Source organism: Anarhichas minor, unplaced genomic scaffold (assembly GCF_050575085.1).
Source record: "Anarhichas minor isolate MPS153535 unplaced genomic scaffold, ASM5057508v1 ptg000014l, whole genome shotgun sequence".
Taxonomy (NCBI): domain Eukaryota; kingdom Metazoa; phylum Chordata; class Actinopteri; order Perciformes; family Anarhichadidae; genus Anarhichas; species Anarhichas minor.
The window spans coordinates 15,490,082-15,510,544 of NW_027466460.1; the positions used below are offsets into that span (position 1 = coordinate 15,490,082).

Here is a 20,463-nt window from a genome sequence, read left to right on the forward strand (position 1 = left end):
ATAATAATAATAATAATAATAATAATAATAATAGTAAATACATTCTGATTCATACGTGAAGTCAAATGCAAAATAGGTATGCGCTGACCAGGAGACGGGGGAAGGTGGCCGTGTTCCTCAGCAGGCAGGCTCGGTGGTGGTGATGTGCTGCTGGCAGGCAGCCGGGGACCGTGGGGGGCACAAGAGGGGGCAGAGCGGGATGAGGGACAATCGATGGAAAGTCCGGGGCTGGTGGCTGTAGTAGCCCCGAGGGACACTGGTCTTCTGCGGCTGGGGCGAGAGCTGCCAGACGGGGTAGAGGAAGTGGCTGAGAGTTTGAAGCGTGTGTGCTGTTCCAGGTTTTCGTTTAGTTCCACCCACTGCCACACTGGGGTGATGTCAGCGTAAATGGGTTAACATGTTTGAGGTATTCCCACTGATGTAGCCACTCGTGTAGCAAATGCAACATTGTGTTGTTTTTTTATCCACCACTCGCCCTCATAGTTCACAGAGAAACCAAAGTGGCTCCAAACACCAGACCTGCAGGTCGTTGGAGGATCTTCTATTTCTGGTCTATTACTAGCCATACTGCAGCGAGCTAGCTTCATGTAGCGTGTCTCACAGCGCAAAAGTGCCCGACTGGAGTAGAACATTTTTCTTTGGTGGTGGGCGTGTCAGAGAGCACGCTGTCTGTTACATCATGTGGGTTGCCAGTTTGTGAACAGTGGCTCCACCGAAAACATAATATTTCCCACAATTTAAGCTTCTGTATTTTCCAAATGCACTAGTATTATTCAAACGTATTGTTCGGTTCGTCATGCGTACCGAACCGTGAGCCTCGTACCGAACGGTTCAATACGAATACACGTATTGTTACACCCCTAATATTTATATATTGTCTTGGACCCCTAAGCTCCGCCTCCCAAAATTTCCGCCATTTTGAATTTTGTGAAAAACCCATTTTTGCAACCTCCTCCTACATGCTGAGTCTGATTGCTACTAAATTTGCCGTGGATCAGTATTGGATCTATATAATAACATTTTATTAAAAGATGTTTGATATCTCCTTATGTTTAGAAGATATGGACCAATGAACTTCATAAGGCGTGGGTTTGTTTTTCAATACTCATAACTTCAAAACCAATTAACCTATAATCGTAGTCATATGTGCACATCGTATATTGTTACGTACCCTACAATTTTCATTCCATTCAACCACTAGGGAGCGATACAGTAGTTAAGCCATTTTTGGCTTTTTTGTCAATTTTCATTGTTTTGAGACGTACTTTAACAAACTCCTCCCACAGAATTCATGTGATCAACTTCAAATTTGGTCAAGATTATCTAAAGATATTAATGATGAAAAGTTACTGAAATGGTCTAGTGACATTGAACGGCCATTTTATGTGGCGCCCATTGCTGTGGCAACGCGTCATTCACCATGAAAAATTAAGCTTATTTTTCTGTGGCTTAGGATGCTCAGCAAGCCTTGGAACTTTGCACAGGTGTCATAGGTAATGTAAATAAATATTTCATATGGCTTTTTGGCTTGACCGTTGAAAATTGCCTCGATAGCGTCCCCTACAAATATTGTATGTATCACATGGAGACTTAAAAAAAAAGTCTCTTGGGACCATGCTCTAAAACCAACCGGAAGTCGGCCATTTAGAGTTGTGTGAATTTCCCCTTGATTTCTAGTCGCTATACTTTAACGAACTCCTCCTGGGGACTTTGTCAGATCCACTTCAAATTTGGTCATTACAATCTGAAGACCGTTGCAATTCAAAGTTACTCAAAGCTTTACATTTGATGGAATGGCGTAGCCGTGGCGTGGCGGCCATTGTACGTGATTCGCCATAAAACAACAAGCTGATGTAACATAGTGGATACTGGAACTGGTGGAATATTTGCACGACATCATTTCCAGCGTCAGTCCACGCTGGAAAAATACGTTGAACTCCGAGATGCGTTGTCTGATGGTCAAAGACATTTGCGGCTGCGTCTGCCGGCGTCCCGCCAGTACCCCTGAGACACGGGAAGGTGCGAGGGCCCGTACGGCAGCTGAGCTTGCAACAGGAAGTGCCTCTGCTAGCTGCCGCTGCCACAATTTGAGGGAGCTCCTCCTGGTTTGGTAACTGTGCACAGGGAGTGTAAGAGGGAATGATGGCAGGAAAAAAAGTGTATCTACAGGAGACTATTTGCTCAATACTAATATTTCATTGTCACGTCTGTGTGTGTGCTGGACGTCTGTTTTCCTGCAGATGTCCAGCAGCTGTTGGTGATTAAAGAAGAGGATACCCCTGAGCAGCAGGAGTGGAGCTCCAGTCTGGACCAGGAGGACCCAGAGCCCCCACACATTAAAGAGGAACAGGAGGACCCAGAGCCCCCACACATTAAAGAGGAACAGGAGGACCCAGAGCCCCCACACATTAAAGAGGAACAGGAGGACCCAGAGCCCCCACACATTAAAGAGGAACAGGAGGAATTCTGGACCAGTCAGGAGGGAGAGCAGCTTCAAGGTCTGGAGGAGGCGCGTATCAAGTTCTCATTCACTCCTGTGAAGAGTGAAGATGATGAAGAGGAAGCTCAGTCCTCACAGCTTCATCAAAGACAAACTGAACAGATGGAAACAGAAGCTGATGGAGAGGACTGTGGAGGACCAGAACTAGACAGGAACTCTGAACCAGATACTGATGACAAGAGTGGAGAATCTTATGACACTGTCAGTGATGATTGGAAGGAGACCAGAGAACCTCAGTCAGGTTCAAACTCTTTGAAACCTGATAAAGTCCATGTCAGTGATTCAAGATGTAGTGCTGGTGAGAAACTATTTACATGCTCCGAGTGTGGGAAAACAACTGACACAAAAGGAGATCTGAAGACACACATGAGAATCCACACAGGAGAGAAACCTTTCAGCTGCTCAGTATGTGAGAAATCTTTTAACCAGCGTTCACATTTACAGAAACACATGAGAATCCACACAAGAGAGAAACCTTTCAGCTGCTCAGTATGTGAGAAATCTTTTAACCAGCGTTCACATTTACAGACACACATAAGAACCCACACAGGAGAGAAATCTTTCAGCTGCTTGGTCTGTACGGAATCTTTTAACCAGGGTTCAAATTTAAAGACACACATGAGAATCCACACAGGAGAGAAACCTTTCAGCTGCTCAGTTTGCAATAAATCTTTTAACCGCTGTTCAAATTTAAATACACACATGAAAATCCACACAGGAGAGAAACCTTTCAGCTGCTCGGTCTGTAAGAAATCTTTTAACCACTGCTCAACTTTACAGATACACATGAGAATCCACACAGGAGAGAAACCTTTCAGCTGCTCAGTTTGTAAGAAATCTTTTAACCAGCACCCACATTTACAGACACACATGAGAATCCACACAGGAGAGAAATCTTTCAGCTGCACAGTCTGTAAGAAATCTTTTAACCAGGGTTCAATTTTAAAGAGACACATAAGAATCCACACAGGAGAGAAAGCTTTCAGCTGCTCAGTTTGTGAGAAATCGTTTAACCGGGGCTCAAATTTTAAGAGACACATGAGAATCCACACAGGAGAGAAACCTTTCAGCACAGGTCGGCTCTGAAGTTACACATAATTACTCATAGACAACCGGCTTTAGTGGTTCTGTTTGTATACAAAAGGTAAATCTGACACACCACATGGCACATAACGCAGGGGAAGAAATATGGTACTTTTTTTTCCTATCTTTATTCAAAAGCATGTTGTTTTAAACCTTGATTGCTCTGAGAGATCCATGCTTTGTTTAAGGTGACGCCTCCTCACGTTGGCAGGGAGCTTAGTGCTGTCTTTAGTTTGATCCAATAGACTAATTGAGTTTTTATTTTCTAGTTAGTGTTGGTTTTCTAGAGGGGTCCGGGGCACGCTCAGCTGGAATAAAATGTTGTTGTGAACTGTTGCACCCATGTTGCCATATTGAGAGCCGTGCGGAGGCAATCCTTCAATCATAATTTTGTTCTGAGTTTGTAATTCAGCTCATAACAAAAGTTTCAAGAAACATGAGAATCCACACAGGAGAGAAACCTTTCAGCTGCTCAGTTTGTGATAAAAGATTTATGCGCAACAGAGATCTAAAGCTACACATGAACACTCACACAGGAAAGAATCCCTTTAGCCCTTTTACCCAATCACCCCTCCGCATATCCCTTCGAGCGGTGGGCCCATAGGGCGGCAGCTAAATGTAGATTTTTCGGGTTGTTCCTGGTCGAACCATATGTCTCACGTCCCGTAAACCAGACCCTCACCAGCAAGCTCCACTCCCAGGTCTGGCTCCAGATAGTGGCCCCGGTTTTCCTTTTTTCGGTGATGTTGAGTTGAATTCTTGGTCTGAGAACACAGGTCACAGGGTCACACACACGGCCCTAAACCACGTTAAGGTGATTTATTGGAAGGGTGTAACATTTAAGACACGTTGCTTTCTGTTAATATTTTAATGTTAGCCAACTTTATAGTGTTGTTTTTACTGTTAAAGTTTTGCTGATTTGCTGATGTAAATATCTTCTTGTATTAAGTTATTTTGCATGTTTAGATCCAGAATTGCAGAAAAATACCAGAAGGCAATTCATGTGTTTATGCATTAATTTCTGTAAGAATGTGTTTTCCTTTGTGTAATGTTATAGTGTCTGTTGTCTCTGTATAGTCACCCAGTCCTACACACCTTTTCACTTTACCCACCAGGTGTCCCTGTTTTTCCTCTTGTATATATTGTTTTTAATGGTTTTGAGGAAATGTGTTGTTATGATTTAGGTTAGATGTTTTCCTGGTAATTTTAATATCCTTTTTCTAGTAATGTGCATCCTGAGCTTAGTACATACTGTAATATCAAAATAATGTATCTAAATGTAAAAAAACAAGAATGAAATCACACATTGTCATTTTGCTTATTGCTGAGGGAGCAGAGGAGCAGAAAAAGATCAGAAGGCAGTTAATGGGTTGAATTTTGTCTTCTGCAGAAGTAAATAAATGTTGGAAAACAATCAATTGAGTTTTCTTTTTCCATGTCCAACCCACACCCATTACATAAGGAAAAGATGGAAGGTAACTTAAGATGGGAATCATTTATAGAGGCTTTTATTTTGTAGGCTACCAACCAAGTTGCAGCAGAACCTGCCCTGCAGGTAGGAATGGGAAACATGCCGCTGGATTTAAGGAGAAAGCAACTGATGGCAAACTACTGGGCTAATTTACAGGGACAATGATTCTCACCCTGCAAAAGGAGAGTTTCAGGTGGCATTGCGTGGCTTATTGATTCCACGTTCAGATTTTGAATTGTTTCCCTCAAAACCCTGTCCTCACACACAATTAGCCCCCGCTTGCGATTAGTGACACAATTAACCTTGATTGCTCTGAGAGATCCATGCTTTGTTTAAGGTGACGCCTCCTCACGTTGGCAGGGAGCTTAGTACTGTCTTTAGTTTGATCCAGTAGACTAATTTAGTTTTTATTTTCTAGTTAGTGTTGGTTTTCTAGAGGGGTCCGGGGCACGCTCACCTGGAAGAAAATGTTGTACATTTTAAAGTTAAATGCATCAATCTGGTGCATTTTGAGACTAAAATCAAGAGGCTAGTTCTATGAAGAACTTTGTGCTCTTTTTTTTTTTTTTTAGCAGTGGTGGAATATAACCAAGTACATTAACTTAAGTATTGTACTTGACATTTTCGAGGTACTTGTACTTTACTTGAGTACCTGCAGCATTAAAGTGTTCATTTAATGATCATTTTAAAATGATTTTTCAGTAATTGATTCATGTATAATCTTATATACTGTTGAGATCAAAATTGTTTAAGATAAGTAAATGAAGTAACCTTGGATTGAATTACCTGTTTTGTTGTCAAATGTTGTCAATATTTACAGCTGATAACGCCGTTCCAAGCTTAATAACCTCTTTATCCCTAGCCCCCTAGCCCTATTTTTAGGCCTCTGCTCGAAAATTGCATACCCATACTTAAAAGACTGTAAATCTGAAACTACAAGGTCTATTTTAATAATTTTGATGGTATAATACAGGTAACACTTGTGAGAGACTTATTCAGATGTGTAAATATTGTGTATATGTTGCTGGTTAATAGTGAATGAAGATGGCACACAGCTCAAATTGAATGTCACGATGTTATAAGGCACCATGAGAAAACCCCAAAACTAGTCTATACTGAAGCCTCCACCAGTCATGTGACTCTGACCTTGCAGGTCATAGCGGTCTGTTGAGAGTCTCAGCAGATGGAGTTCTCAGGATGCTGCCTTCTATTTTTTTACCCTTTACAAAACCAAATCTGAGAACAGAACCGGAGTACGCAGGTCGAGTGCAGTACAGTTATAACAACAACTGTACTCTGAGAATCAGCGACCTGAGAGAGAGAGCGACTCGGCTGTGTACAAGTTCAGGTTCATAACAAACCAACCGGACTGGATAAAAACTGGTGAACCTGGAGTCCCTCTGTCCGTCACAGGTAACACTTTTTGTTCGTGTAAGTCAGCTCCAAATGCTCAACATTTAGGAAACACTGCTGATGTCTCTGATGACGGGGAAATAGTTCATGTTTTTTTGTTTCCAGGTGCAGATCAGCATATTAAAATCATGTCGTATTAAAGAGTGTACATCGGCTGATCTGAAGTGTCACAGCAGTTGTCATCTAACTTATCCAACTTCCTACAACTGGTACGAGAATGGTGTGAAAATAAACAGAGAAAAGAATCTTTTAATCAATACTTTTATCGTGAAGACAGCTATTCCTGCTACATCTGTGTCCGACAGCACATTTCCAAGCTTTTTGGCTGAAAATGGTGTATAAAGAGTAAAAATTGTGGGACCTGGAGCATTTTGTTTGGAAAAATCACGGAATATTTTCCTGCTCCGCTCCACTCCGACAGTTATGCTCTCACTCTAGCGCTGAACATTCCATGCAATACACACCCATTATAAAATCTGAAAAGGACCCAAAATTTTCCTGAAACTTAAACGTTGACTTGAAGAAAACTGTGCTAGCTATCAAAATGCACATTTGGCTCAATAAAGTGCAGCGTTTTGTTTACGTTTTAAACTTTGAATCATGTTTCTACGTTAATGTATGGCTAGTCAATATGGGCCCAAAGTTAAGTGTTTTCTTAGCTCTCTTCGCGCCGAAACCCCATTCAAGTGAATGGAGTAATTTAGCTCAGATTTTTGGGATTTTCGGGAAAACCGCTGAGCGAATCTCTCTAGAAAATACTTAGCACACGATTCCCAATCAGGCCGCACGTTTTGATGTATTTTTTTGCGCAGGTGTTGGCAACGCTGTGTGAGGAGGCTGTGTCTGTCATGAAGCACATCAACGCTGGTTGATATTGACATTTCTTACCAAATTTATGAAACAATCTGCATTTCAACACGGCTCAAAACACCCTCTACCGTTTTAAACTAGCCCGACTCTTTCAAGGCCAGTTCTAAAATAGAGTCGACCATTTGACACTAATCTACGTCATGAAATAAAAACACGTCAACGCCCTCTAATCTTTAAAGCTGCTATAATCAATAGTTTTTTTTTACAGAAACAACCTCTAGTATGTGATTTGACACGTGTTAGCTTGTGTTTTTTTTTTGCAACCGATGAACAGAAGTTACCATATTTGGAATGAGGAGGAGTGACATAGAGATGTCGTATACGTCTCTGGTAGAGATCTGTCAATCACAGAAAGCCCGCCCTAAAGCATACTCTGCTTTATGGTCTATTTGACTCTAAATGGACCATAATTTACTAAATGAACATCATGCGATGATATCAGTCTTGTATTTACAAAAAGCAAAAAGACAAGTTTTTTATGTGAATATGTCAGTCAATGTTTAACTCATCATATGCTCATTACATCACGGTTTCCACAGTCTCACTAAACATCACATCACTTCATCACTGCAGAATCATCTACTATCAACACTACATCTACATAAACTTACACACAGGTTGTTAAGGTCTGATGTAAAAAGGGTTGGAGAGAGATAGAATAGAATATAAATTAAAAGTGTATGGGAATCCAATATTGTCCTCTCAGCCAATCACATTGCTCCTTTCAGAAGTTTTATAAGTTTTTGCAAAACCATTTGGCACAGCTGTACTGTACTGTGCTGTTATTAATACGATAGAAATACTTTGTTACATGTTCAATACCTGCATTTAAAACTTAAAGGGAAAAAGCACCATTGACAGAATCATATATATTAGACAGTATCATCACTTGTATATATTTTTTATTCATCTGAATCCGCAAAGTAACTAGCAACTAAAGATATCTAAACATATTGTCTTTTAAAGTAGCAGAAAGATGGAAATAGTAAAAGTACTTCAAACTTGTACTTGAGTACAATACTTTAGTAAATATAGTTAGTTACTTTCCATCAGTAGATAGCCGCATGTTACACTAAGTTAAAGGTACCCTGTGTACTATTTGACCACCAGTAGCACAATAGAATAATTTATTTTATGACTTTATTCTTGTGCAAATGCAAACAAAACAACATGCAAACATTCACGCTGGCTTCTCGACACGTGGCCGAGGTAATACTCAAACGAGTGTAGAAATAAAATAAAGCAAACGTTGATGCAAAATGTGTTTATTGTGATGAAAGTGGGTGAGTATTAATGTGTGTTCACATTGTCTCCTCCAGATGCTCCGAGGGTTCCCTTAGTGTTGATGAGACATTCTGGTGACATCATGAAGAACAGTTCAGTGACTCTGACCTGTAGCAGTGATGCTAACCCAGCAGCTAACTACACCTGGTACAAGGAGGATGAAGACTCACCAAAAGCATCAGGACAGATCTTCATCATCACTGACTTCAGAGCTGAACACAGTGGAAATTATTCCTGTGAAGCCCAGAACAGAAGAGGACGCAGTAACTCAACTTTACATCTGACTGTTTTAGCAGGTAAATAATGTGCGTTACTCCAATGTGCGTTAATAAATAATGTGCTTCATGAAGCATTGAAGATTATCATCCAATTGGTTCACTCATGGGCCGAGGCTTCATGGTGCTTCATCTGCTCTACTGCGCCATCAAGTGGACAATAAATGTAGAACAGGCAGAGTGATTATAATGACACCATGGCTTTGGTGTGTGAAGCTTTGAATTGAATACATGAATGGATGATGTTTTTGATGCTCGAATAGATTGCAAACAAATGCGCAATAAAGTCCCAAGTCCACAAAATGTTAGGGGGGATCCATTGCATTTCGCTGCCGCTTATATTTATATATTATTATATATTTATATATTTAACCAAACCCGCGAACCACTTCCTGGTAAGGGGATAGGTTATCGGGTCCACACTCCAATATAGTAGGTGGCGGTAATGCACCTTTCACTGGATGCCATCCGCCATAAAACAAAAAAGGAGAAGAAGAAGAAGAATTATAACCACTTCCTGAATCAGTCACGTGGTACGGCCGGCTCGAGAGGCTTCGAACGTCAACACAAACGTCATCAACACGAGCCTCAGAAAAATCTTCCTGATTACTCGACACTCGCCTCGACACGGAAGGAACCATCACTAGTAAACGGTGTTGTTGGCGGAGTTTGTGTGGAGCGAACGTTTGTGTCGTTGGTGGATTGTCTCCTAGTGTCCTACGGAGCTAATGAAGTTAGCATGCTACCAGGAAGTAGACGGACCCGAACATAAACTAATAACACAGCGCAGCTCAGAGTGAGAAACCCGTTTTTAACCCGAGTTTGTCTGAAGGAAACGCCTCGTGGTTTAGTGAAAATGTCTAAAGTCCAAATGCTGAGATGTTTAGTCAACCAGCGACTAACTGCGGCTGCTGAAGAGATATTTGGTCTGTTTGAAAGAACGATAGCAGAGAACGAGGAGGAACTTTCTGCTTTAAAAGAGCAGAACGAGCGACAACGGAAACTACTGGACGCTGTTTTCAACCCTCAGCTGCGGTTACACAGAGCAGGTTGGTTCATTTTATTCCTTCTGTTCATCCTCCGGCTGATAACGTTTCTATGTAACGGAGTTGTTTCCCGAACCGGGCAGTTTTTAGCTAATGTTCCAATACAATTCACTTAAAATGTTGATACAAATGATCGTGTAATGTTTTCAGTTGATTTAGTGGTGTTAAACTGAAGTTTTAACTTTGTACCTTTCAAACTAAATATTGTTGTAATTATTAAAGTTAGCTTTGCCTTTACCAGAGTCGTTAAAACGATGCTAACGCCGGTGAATTAGCCGTGCGCCGCTATTCGCCTAATCCGTACAGACTTCTATCCTCGTTGTGAACACTGGGTGCTGCTGTTTTTTCGGGGATATTCGCTGACCATCAATGCTGTCAACACATCCGGGAACGTAGTTCTGTCCTTCACAATAAGATATCACGCTTCAACAACTCCAAATTGAGCAATACAAGCTCCTTAATTTCCGCTTGAGTGTATACCACCACCTGCTGGATGTTTTGTTAAACTCTTCTCATGTCAATCACTGGCAAAACACCAGCTGATGCATGGAATTTAACAATTATGTACACATATTGTATATAACAATTACTATCATAACACACAGTGCAGAGTAAGAGTTATATTGCAACTAAAAACACAAGTATTCATGATTGAAAAGCTACATTGTTAAAGTGAAAGACAAATAACTTCTGCAAATGATTGAAAAGTTCTATGCAAACATTTATTTAAAAACAAACCAATCAAAAATTGTATTAAAAATCAGGACACAAATGGCATTTAAAATAATCCTCTTCATCATCCAGCTCCTCGTCCCAGCCCCACACACACAGTGTGATACCATGTGTGGCAGCTGTCACACTGGACCCACGACACCGATCCCTCCGAGCTCTCGGGAGGGTCAGGTTGACCTATTAAAAGATTTTTTTTTTTTAACTTTGAATTAAAGACAATGATCAGATTTTCATGGGTTGGCATACAATGAAAGTTTACATGAAGTACACTACCGGTGGATATCGTGGGTCCAGCAGACGAGGAGCTGGATGATGAAGGTCGGGTCTCTGCAGGTTGGGAGGCTGTATAAATAACAGAAAAAGCATAACCATGTTTTGTTTACTCTTCATCATGGCTAATGTCACCATCATGTTATAATAGTTTGTTTTTTTCAGATTATTTAAAGCATTTACAGTGGGAGGGAGAGGAAGGAGTTTGGGACCCATAGAGGCCACGTCCCGCTGCCGATGTTGAAGGCTCTGAAATAATAATCATATTTTATTATTACAACTCTAAAATACATACTTATAATAATAATAATAATAATAATAATAATAGTAAATACATTCTGATTCATACGTGAAGTCAAATGCAAAATAGGTATGCGCTGACCAGGAGACGGGGGAAGGTGGCCGTGTTCCTCAGCAGGCAGGCTCGGTGGTGGTGATGTGCTGCTGGCAGGCAGCCGGGGACCGTGGGGGGCACAAGAGGGGGCAGAGCGGGATGAGGGACAATCGATGGAAAGTCCGGGGCTGGTGGCTGTAGTAGCCCCGAGGGACACTGGTCTTCTGCGGCTGGGGCGAGAGCTGCCAGACGGGGTAGAGGAAGTGGCTGAGAGTTTGAAGCGTGTGTGCTGTTCCAGGTTTTCGTTTAGTTCCACCCACTGCCACACTGGGGTGATGTCAGCGTAAATGGGTTAACATGTTTGAGGTATTCCCACTGATGTAGCCACTCGTGTAGCAAATGCAACATTGTGTTGTTTTTTTATCCACCACTCGCCCTCATAGTTCACAGAGAAACCAAAGTGGCTCCAAACACCAGACCTGCAGGTCGTTGGAGGATCTTCTATTTCTGGTCTATTACTAGCCATACTGCAGCGAGCTAGCTTCATGTAGCGTGTCTCACAGCGCAAAAGTGCCCGACTGGAGTAGAACATTTTTCTTTGGTGGTGGGCGTGTCAGAGAGCACGCTGTCTGTTACATCATGTGGGTTGCCAGTTTGTGAACAGTGGCTCCACCGAAAACATAATATTTCCCACAATTTAAGCTTCTGTATTTTCCAAATGCACTAGTATTATTCAAACGTATTGTTCGGTTCGTCATGCGTACCGAACCGTGAGCCTCGTACCGAACGGTTCAATACGAATACACGTATTGTTACACCCCTAATATTTATATATTGTCTTGGACCCCTAAGCTCCGCCTCCCAAAATTTCCGCCATTTTGAATTTTGTGAAAAACCCATTTTTGCAACCTCCTCCTACATGCTGAGTCTGATTGCTACTAAATTTGCCGTGGATCAGTATTGGATCTATATAATAACATTTTATTAAAAGATGTTTGATATCTCCTTATGTTTAGAAGATATGGACCAATGAACTTCATAAGGCGTGGGTTTGTTTTTCAATACTCATAACTTCAAAACCAATTAACCTATAATCGTAGTCATATGTGCACATCGTATATTGTTACGTACCCTACAATTTTCATTCCATTCAACCACTAGGGAGCGATACAGTAGTTAAGCCATTTTTGGCTTTTTTGTCAATTTTCATTGTTTTGAGACGTACTTTAACAAACTCCTCCCACAGAATTCATGTGATCAACTTCAAATTTGGTCAAGATTATCTAAAGATATTAATGATGAAAAGTTACTGAAATGGTCTAGTGACATTGAACGGCCATTTTATGTGGCGCCCATTGCTGTGGCAACGCGTCATTCACCATGAAAAATTAAGCTTATTTTTCTGTGGCTTAGGATGCTCAGCAAGCCTTGGAACTTTGCACAGGTGTCATAGGTAATGTAAATAAATATTTCATATGGCTTTTTGGCTTGACCGTTGAAAATTGCCTCGATAGCGTCCCCTACAAATATTGTATGTATCACATGGAGACTTAAAAAAAAAGTCTCTTGGGACCATGCTCTAAAACCAACCGGAAGTCGGCCATTTAGAGTTGTGTGAATTTCCCCTTGATTTCTAGTCGCTATACTTTAACTAACTCCTCCTGGGGACTTTGTCAGATCCACTTCAAATTTGGTCATTACAATCTGAAGACCGTTGCAATTCAAAGTTACTCAAAGCTTTACATTTGATGGAATGGCGTAGCCGTGGCGTGGCGGCCATTGTACGTGATTCGCCATAAAACAACAAGCTGATGTAACATAGTGGATACTGGAACTGGTGGAATATTTGCACGACATCATTTCCAGCGTCAGTCCACGCTGGAAAAATACGTTGAACTCCGAGATGCGTTGTCTGATGGTCAAAGACATTTGCGGCTGCGTCTGCCGGCGTCCCGCCAGTACCCCTGAGACACGGGAAGGTGCGAGGGCCCGTACGGCAGCTGAGCTTGCAACAGGAAGTGCCTCTGCTAGCTGCCGCTGCCACAATTTGAGGGAGCTCCTCCTGGTTTGGTAACTGTGCACAGGGAGTGTAAGAGGGAATGATGGCAGGAAAAAAAGTGTATCTACAGGAGACTATTTGCTCAATACTAATATTTCATTGTCACGTCTGTGTGTGTGCTGGACGTCTGTTTTCCTGCAGATGTCCAGCAGCTGTTGGTGATTAAAGAAGAGGATACCCCTGAGCAGCAGGAGTGGAGCTCCAGTCTGGACCAGGAGGACCCAGAGCCCCCACACATTAAAGAGGAACAGGAGGACCCAGAGCCCCCACACATTAAAGAGGAACAGGAGGACCCAGAGCCCCCACACATTAAAGAGGAACAGGAGGACCCAGAGCCCCCACACATTAAAGAGGAACAGGAGGAATTCTGGACCAGTCAGGAGGGAGAGCAGCTTCAAGGTCTGGAGGAGGCGCGTATCAAGTTCTCATTCACTCCTGTGAAGAGTGAAGATGATGAAGAGGAAGCTCAGTCCTCACAGCTTCATCAAAGACAAACTGAACAGATGGAAACAGAAGCTGATGGAGAGGACTGTGGAGGACCAGAACTAGACAGGAACTCTGAACCAGATACTGATGACAAGAGTGGAGAATCTTATGACACTGATGTCAGTGATGATTGGAAGGAGACCAGAGAACCTCAGTCAGGTTCAAACTCTTTGAAACCTGATAAAGTCCATGTCAGTGATTCAAGATGTAGTGCTGGTGAGAAACTATTTACATGCTCCGAGTGTGGGAAAACAACTGACACAAAAGGAGATCTGAAGACACACATGAGAATCCACACAGGAGAGAAACCTTTCAGCTGCTCAGTATGTGAGAAATCTTTTAACCAGCGTTCACATTTACAGAAACACATGAGAATCCACACAAGAGAGAAACCTTTCAGCTGCTCAGTATGTGAGAAATCTTTTAACCAGCGTTCACATTTACAGACACACATAAGAACCCACACAGGAGAGAAATCTTTCAGCTGCTTGGTCTGTACGGAATCTTTTAACCAGGGTTCAAATTTAAAGACACACATGAGAATCCACACAGGAGAGAAACCTTTCAGCTGCTCAGTTTGCAATAAATCTTTTAACCGCTGTTCAAATTTAAATACACACATGAAAATCCACACAGGAGAGAAACCTTTCAGCTGCTCGGTCTGTAAGAAATCTTTTAACCACTGCTCAACTTTACAGATACACATGAGAATCCACACAGGAGAGAAACCTTTCAGCTGCTCAGTTTGTAAGAAATCTTTTAACCAGCACCCACATTTACAGACACACATGAGAATCCACACAGGAGAGAAATCTTTCAGCTGCACAGTCTGTAAGAAATCTTTTAACCAGGGTTCAATTTTAAAGAGACACATGAGAATCCACACAGGAGAGAAAGCTTTCAGCTGCTCAGTTTGTGAGAAATCGTTTAACCGGGGCTCAAATTTTAAGAGACACATGAGAATCCACACAGGAGAGAAACCTTACAGCACAGGTCGGCTCTGAAGTTACACATATTTACTCATAGACAACCGGCTTTAGTGGTTCTGTTTGTATACAAAAGGTAAATCTGACACACCACATGGCACATAACGCAGGGGAAGAAATATGGTACTTTTTTTCCTATCTTTATTCAAAAGCATGTTGTTTTAAACCTTGATTGCTCTGAGAGATCCATGCTTTGTTTAAGGTGACGCCTCCTCACGTTGGCAGGGAGCTTAGTACTGTCTTTAGTTTGATCCAGTAGACTAATTGAGTTTTTATTTTCTAGTTAGTGTTGGTTTTCTAGAGGGGTCCGGGGCACGCTCAGCTGGAATAAAATGTTGTTGTGAACTGTTGCACCCATGTTGCCATATTGAGAGCCGTGCGGAGGCAATCCTTCAATCATAATTTTGTTCTGAGTTTGTAATTCAGCTCATAACAAAAGTTTCAAGAAACATGAGAATCCACACAGGAGAGAAACCTTTCAGCTGCTCAGTTTGTGATAAAAGATTTATGCGCAACAGAGATCTAAAGGTACACATGAACACTCACACAGGAAAGAATCCCTTTAGCCCTTTTACCCAATCACCCCTCCGCATATCCCTTCGAGCGGTGGGCCCATAGGGCGGCAGCTAAATGTAGATTTTTCGGGTTGTTCCTGGTCGAACCATACGTCTCAGGTCCCGTAAACCAGACCCTCACCAGCAAGCTCCACTCCCAGGTCTGGCTCCAGATAGTGGCCCCGGTTTTCCTTTTTTCGGTGATGTTGAGTTGAATTCTTGGTCTGAGAACACAGGTCACAGGGTCACACACACGGCCCTAAACCACGTTAAGGTGATTTATTGGAAGGGTGTAACATTTAAGACACGTTGCTTTCTGTTAATATTTTAATGTTAGCCAACTTTATAGTGTTGTTTTTACTGTTAAAGTTTTGCTGATTTGCTGATGTAAATATCTTCTTGTATTAAGTTATTTTGCATGTTTAGATCCAGAATTGCAGAAAAATACCAGAAGGCAATTCATGTGTTTATGCATTAATTTCTGTAAGAATGTGTTTTCCTTTGTGTAATGTTATAGTGTCTGTTGTCTCTGTATAGTCACTCAGTCCTACACACCTTTTCACTTTACCCACCAGGTGTCCCTGTTTTTCCTCTTGTATATATTGTTTTTAATGGTTTTGAGGAAATGTGTTGTTATGATTTAGGTTAGATGTTTTCCTGGTAATTTTAATATCCTTTTTCTAGTAATGTGCATCCTGAGCTTAGTACATACTGTAATATCAAAATAATGTATCTAAATGTAAAAAAACAAGAATGAAATCACACATTGTCATTTTACTTATTGCTGAGGGAGCAGAGGAGCAGAAAAAGATCAGAAGGCAGTTAATGGGTTGAATTTTGTCTTCTGCAGAAATAAATAAATGTCTGAAAACAATCAATTGAGTTTTATTTATTCCATGTCCAACCCACACCCATTACATAAGGAAAAGATGGAAGGTAACTTAAGATGGGAATCATTTATAGAGGCTTTTATTTTGTAGGCTACCAACCAAGTTGCAGCAGAACCTGCCCTGCAGGTAGAAATGGGAAACATGCCGCTGGATTTAAGGAGAAAGCAACTGATGGCAAACTACTGGGCTAATTTACAGGGACAATGATTCTCACCCTGCAAAAGGAGAGTTTCAGGTGGCATTGCGTGGCTTATTGATTCCACGTTCAGATTTTGAATTGTTTCCCTCAAAACCCTGTCCTCACACACAATTAGCCCCCGCTTGTGATCAGTGACACAATTAACCTTGATTGCTCTGAGAGATCCATGCTTTGTTTAAGGTGACGCCTCCTCACGTTGGCAGGGAGCTTAGTACTGTCTTTAGTTTGATCCAGTAGACTAATTTAGTTTTTATTTTCTAGTTAGTGTTGGTTTTCTAGAGGGGTCCGGGGCACGCTCACCTGGAAGAAAATGTTGTACATTTTAAAGTTAAATGCATCAATCTGGTGCATTTTGAGACTAAAATCAAGAGGCTAGTTCTATGAAGAACTTTGTGTTCTTTTTTTTTTTTTTTTTAGCAGTGGTGGAATATAACCAAGTACATTAACTTAAGTATTGTACTTGACATTTTCGAGGTACTTGTACTTTACTTGAGTACCTGCAGCATTAAAGTGTTCATTTAATGATCATTTTAAAATGATTTTTCAGTAATTGATTCATGTATAATCTTATATACTGTTGAGATCAAAATTGTTTAAGATAAGTAAATGAAGTAACCTTGGATTGAATTACCTGTTTTGTTGTCAAATGTTGTCAATATTTACAGCTGATAACGCCGTTCCAAGCTTAATAACCTCTTTATCCCTAGCCCCCTAGCCCTATTTTTAGGCCTCTGCTCGAAAATTGCATACCCATACTTAAAAGACTGTAAATCTGAAACTACAAGGTCTATTTTAATAATTTTGATGGTATAATACAGGTAACACTTGTGAGAGACTTATTCAGATGTGTAAATATTGTGTATATGTTACTGGTTAATAGTGAATGAAGATGGCACACAGCTCAAATTGAATGTCACGATGTTATAAGGCACCATGAGAAAACCCCAAAACTAGTCTATACTGAAGCCTCCACCAGTCATGTGACTCTGACCTTGCAGGTCATAGCGGTCTGTTGAGAGTCTCAGCAGATGGAGTTCTCAGGATGCTGGTTCTATTTTTTTACCCTTTACAAAACCAAATCTGAGAACAGAACCGGAGTACGCAGGTCGAGTGCAGTACAGTTATAACAACAACTGTACTCTGAGAATCAGCGACCTGAGAGAGAGAGCGACTCGGCTGTGTACAAGTTCAGGTTCATAACAAACCAACCGGACTGGATAAAAACTGGTGAACCTGGAGTCCCTCTGTCCGTCACAGGTAACACTTTTTGTTCGTGTAAGTCAGCTCCAAATGCTCAACATTTAGGAAACACTGCTGATGTCTCTGATGACGGGGAAATAGTTCATGTTTTTTTGTTTCCAGGTGCAGATCAGCATATTAAAATCATGTCGTATTAAAGAGTGTACATCGGCTGATCTGAAGTGTCACAGCAGTTGTCATCTAACTTATCCAACTTCCTACAACTGGTACGAGAATGGTGTGAAAATAAACAGAGAAAAGAATCTTTTAATCAATACTTTTATCGTGAAGACAGCTATTCCTGCTACATCTGTGTCCGACAGCACATTTCCAAGCTTTTTGGCTGAAAATGGTGTATAAAGAGTAAAAATTGTGGGACCTGGAGCATTTTGTTTGGAAAAATCACGGAATATTTTCCTGCTCCGCTCCACTCCGACAGTTATGCTCTCACTCTAGCGCTGAACATTCCATGCAATACACACCCATTATAAAATCTGAAAAGGACCCAAAATTTTCCTGAAACTTAAACGTTGACTTGAAGAAAACTGTGCTAGCTATCAAAATGCACATTTGGCTCAATAAAGTGCAGCGTTTTGTTTACGTTTTAAACTTTGAATCATGTTTCTACGTTAATGTATGGCTAGTCAATATGGGCCCAAAGTTAAGTGTTTTCTTAGCTCTCTTCGCGCCGAAACCCCATTCAAGTGAATGGAGTAATTTAGCTCAGATTTTTGGGATTTTCGGGAAAACCGCTGAGCGAATCTCTCTAGAAAATACTTAGCACACGATTCCCAATCAGGCCGCACGTTTTGATGTATTTTTTTGCGCAGGTGTTGGCAACGCTGTGTGAGGAGGCTGTGTCTGTCATGAAGCACATCAACGCTGGTTGATATTGACATTTCTTACCAAATTTATGAAACAATCTGCATTTCAACACGGCTCAAAACACCCTCTACCGTTTTAAACTAGCCCGACTCTTTCAAGGCCAGTTCTAAAATAGAGTCGACCATTTGACACTAATCTACGTCATGAAATAAAAACACGTCAACGCCCTCTAATCTTTAAAGCTGCTATAATCAATAGTTTTTTTTTACAGAAACAACCTCTAGTATGTGATTTGACACGTGTTAGCTTGTGTTTTTTTTTTGCAACCGATGAACAGAAGTTACCATATTTGGAATGAGGAGGAGTGACATAGAGATGTCGTATACGTCTCTGGTAGAGATCTGTCAATCACAGAAAGCCCGCCCTAAAGCATACTCTGCTTTATGGTCTATTTGACTCTAAATGGACCATAATTTACTAAATGAACATCATGCGATGATATCAGTCTTGTATTTACAAAAAGCAAAAAGACAAGTTTTTTATGTGAATATGTCAGTCAATGTTTAACTCATCATATGCTCATTACATCACGGTTTCCACAGTCTCACTAAACATCACATCACTTCATCACTGCAGAATCATCTACTATCAACACTACATCTACATAAACTTACACACAGGTTGTTAAGGTCTGATGTAAAAAGGGTTGGAGAGAGATAGAATAGAATATAAATTAAAAGTGTATGGGAATCCAATATTGTCCTCTCAGCCAATCACATTGCTCCTTTCAGAAGTTTTATAAGTTTTTGCAAAACCATTTGGCACAGCTGTACTGTACTGTGCTGTTATTAATACGATAGAAATACTTTGTTACATGTTCAATACCTGCATTTAAAACTTAAAGGGAAAAAGCACCATTGACAGAATCATATATATTAGACAGTATCATCACTTGTATATATTTTTTATTCATCTGAATCCGCAAAGTAACTAGCAACTAAAGATATCTAAACATATTGTCTTTTAAAGTAGCAGAAAGATGGAAATAGTAAAAGTACTTCAAACTTGTACTTGAGTACAATACTTTAGTAAATATAGTTAGTTACTTTCCATCAGTAGATAGCCGCATGTTACACTAAGTTAAAGGTACCCTGTGTACTATTTGACCACCAGTAGCACAATAGAATAATTTATTTTATGACTTTATTCTTGTGCAAATGCAAACAAAACAACATGCAAACATTCACGCTGGCTTCTCGACACGTGGCCGAGGTAATACTCAAACGAGTGTAGAAATAAAATAAAGCAAACGTTGATGCAAAATGTGTTTATTGTGATGAAAGTGGGTGAGTATTAATGTGTGTTCACATTGTCTCCTCCAGATGCTCCGAGGGTTCCCTTAGTGTTGATGAGACATTCTGGTGACATCATGAAGAACAGTTCAGTGACTCTGACCTGTAGCAGTGATGCTAACCCAGCAGCTAACTACACCTGGTACAAGGAGGATGAAGACTCACCAAAAGCATCAGGACAGATCTTCATCATCACTGACTTCAGAGCTGAACACAGTGGAAATTATTCCTGTGAAGCCCAGAACAGAAGAGGACGCAGTAACTCAACTTTACATCTGACTGTTTTAGCAGGTAAATAATGTGCGTTACTCCAATGTGCGTTAATAAATAATGTGCTTCATGAAGCATTGAAGATTATCATCCAATTGGTTCACTCATGGGCCGAGGCTTCATGGTGCTTCATCTGCTCTACTGCGCCATCAAGTGGACAATAAATGTAGAACAGGCAGAGTGATTATAATGACACCATGGCTTTGGTGTGTGAAGCTTTGAATTGAATACATGAATGGATGATGTTTTTGATGCTCGAATAGATTGCAAACAAATGCGCAATAAAGTCCCAAGTCCACAAAATGTTAGGGGGGATCCATTGCAT

The 20,463-nt window shown here is 40.9% G+C and overlaps 2 protein-coding genes across 4 annotated transcripts in view; both read left to right on the forward strand.

The window, feature by feature from the left end:
• LOC142949910 (uncharacterized) overlaps window positions 1-9,182 on the forward strand; it is a 44,270-nt gene extending 35,088 nt beyond the window's left edge. The window contains exons 2-3 of one of the 2 annotated variants that reach the window (XM_076091795.1): window positions 2,241-2,798; window positions 8,657-9,182. In XM_076091795.1, the coding sequence (XP_075947910.1) occupies window positions 2,241-2,798; window positions 8,657-8,925 (827 nt within the window). In that variant the 3' untranslated portion in view covers window positions 8,926-9,182. Of the gene's footprint in view, window positions 1-2,240; window positions 4,998-8,656 lie in introns of those variants that run through there. The other variant, XM_076091790.1, reaches the window with a different exon arrangement.
• Window positions 9,183-9,366: 184 nt separating this feature from the next.
• On the forward strand, window positions 9,367-20,435 carry LOC142949908 (uncharacterized). Of its 2 annotated transcripts, XM_076091789.1 has the most exons (3): window positions 9,367-9,945; window positions 13,479-14,039; window positions 19,899-20,435. In XM_076091789.1, the coding sequence occupies exons 1-3, from the start codon at window positions 9,753-9,755 to the stop codon at window positions 20,165-20,167; spliced, it is 1,023 nt and encodes a 340-aa protein (XP_075947904.1). In that variant the 5' UTR covers window positions 9,367-9,752; the 3' UTR covers window positions 20,168-20,435. The 2 variants fall into 2 exon arrangements, with proteins under 2 accessions (XP_075947904.1, XP_075947903.1); XM_076091788.1 differs by lacking the exon at window positions 19,899-20,435 and having other exon boundaries at window positions 9,370-9,945; window positions 13,479-16,241.
• The last annotated feature ends 28 nt before the right edge of the window (window positions 20,436-20,463 follow it).

Excerpts from the sequence above, each read along its gene's own strand:
- LOC142949908 (XM_076091788.1), top strand. The coding sequence starts at position 9,753 with ATGTCTAAAGTCCAAATGCTGAGATGTTTAGTCAACCAGCGACTAACT. Across the intron at positions 9,946-13,478 it reads GCTGCGGTTACACAGAGCAG|ATGTCCAGCAGCTGTTGGTG; the intron begins GTTGGTTCATTT and ends GTTTTCCTGCAG.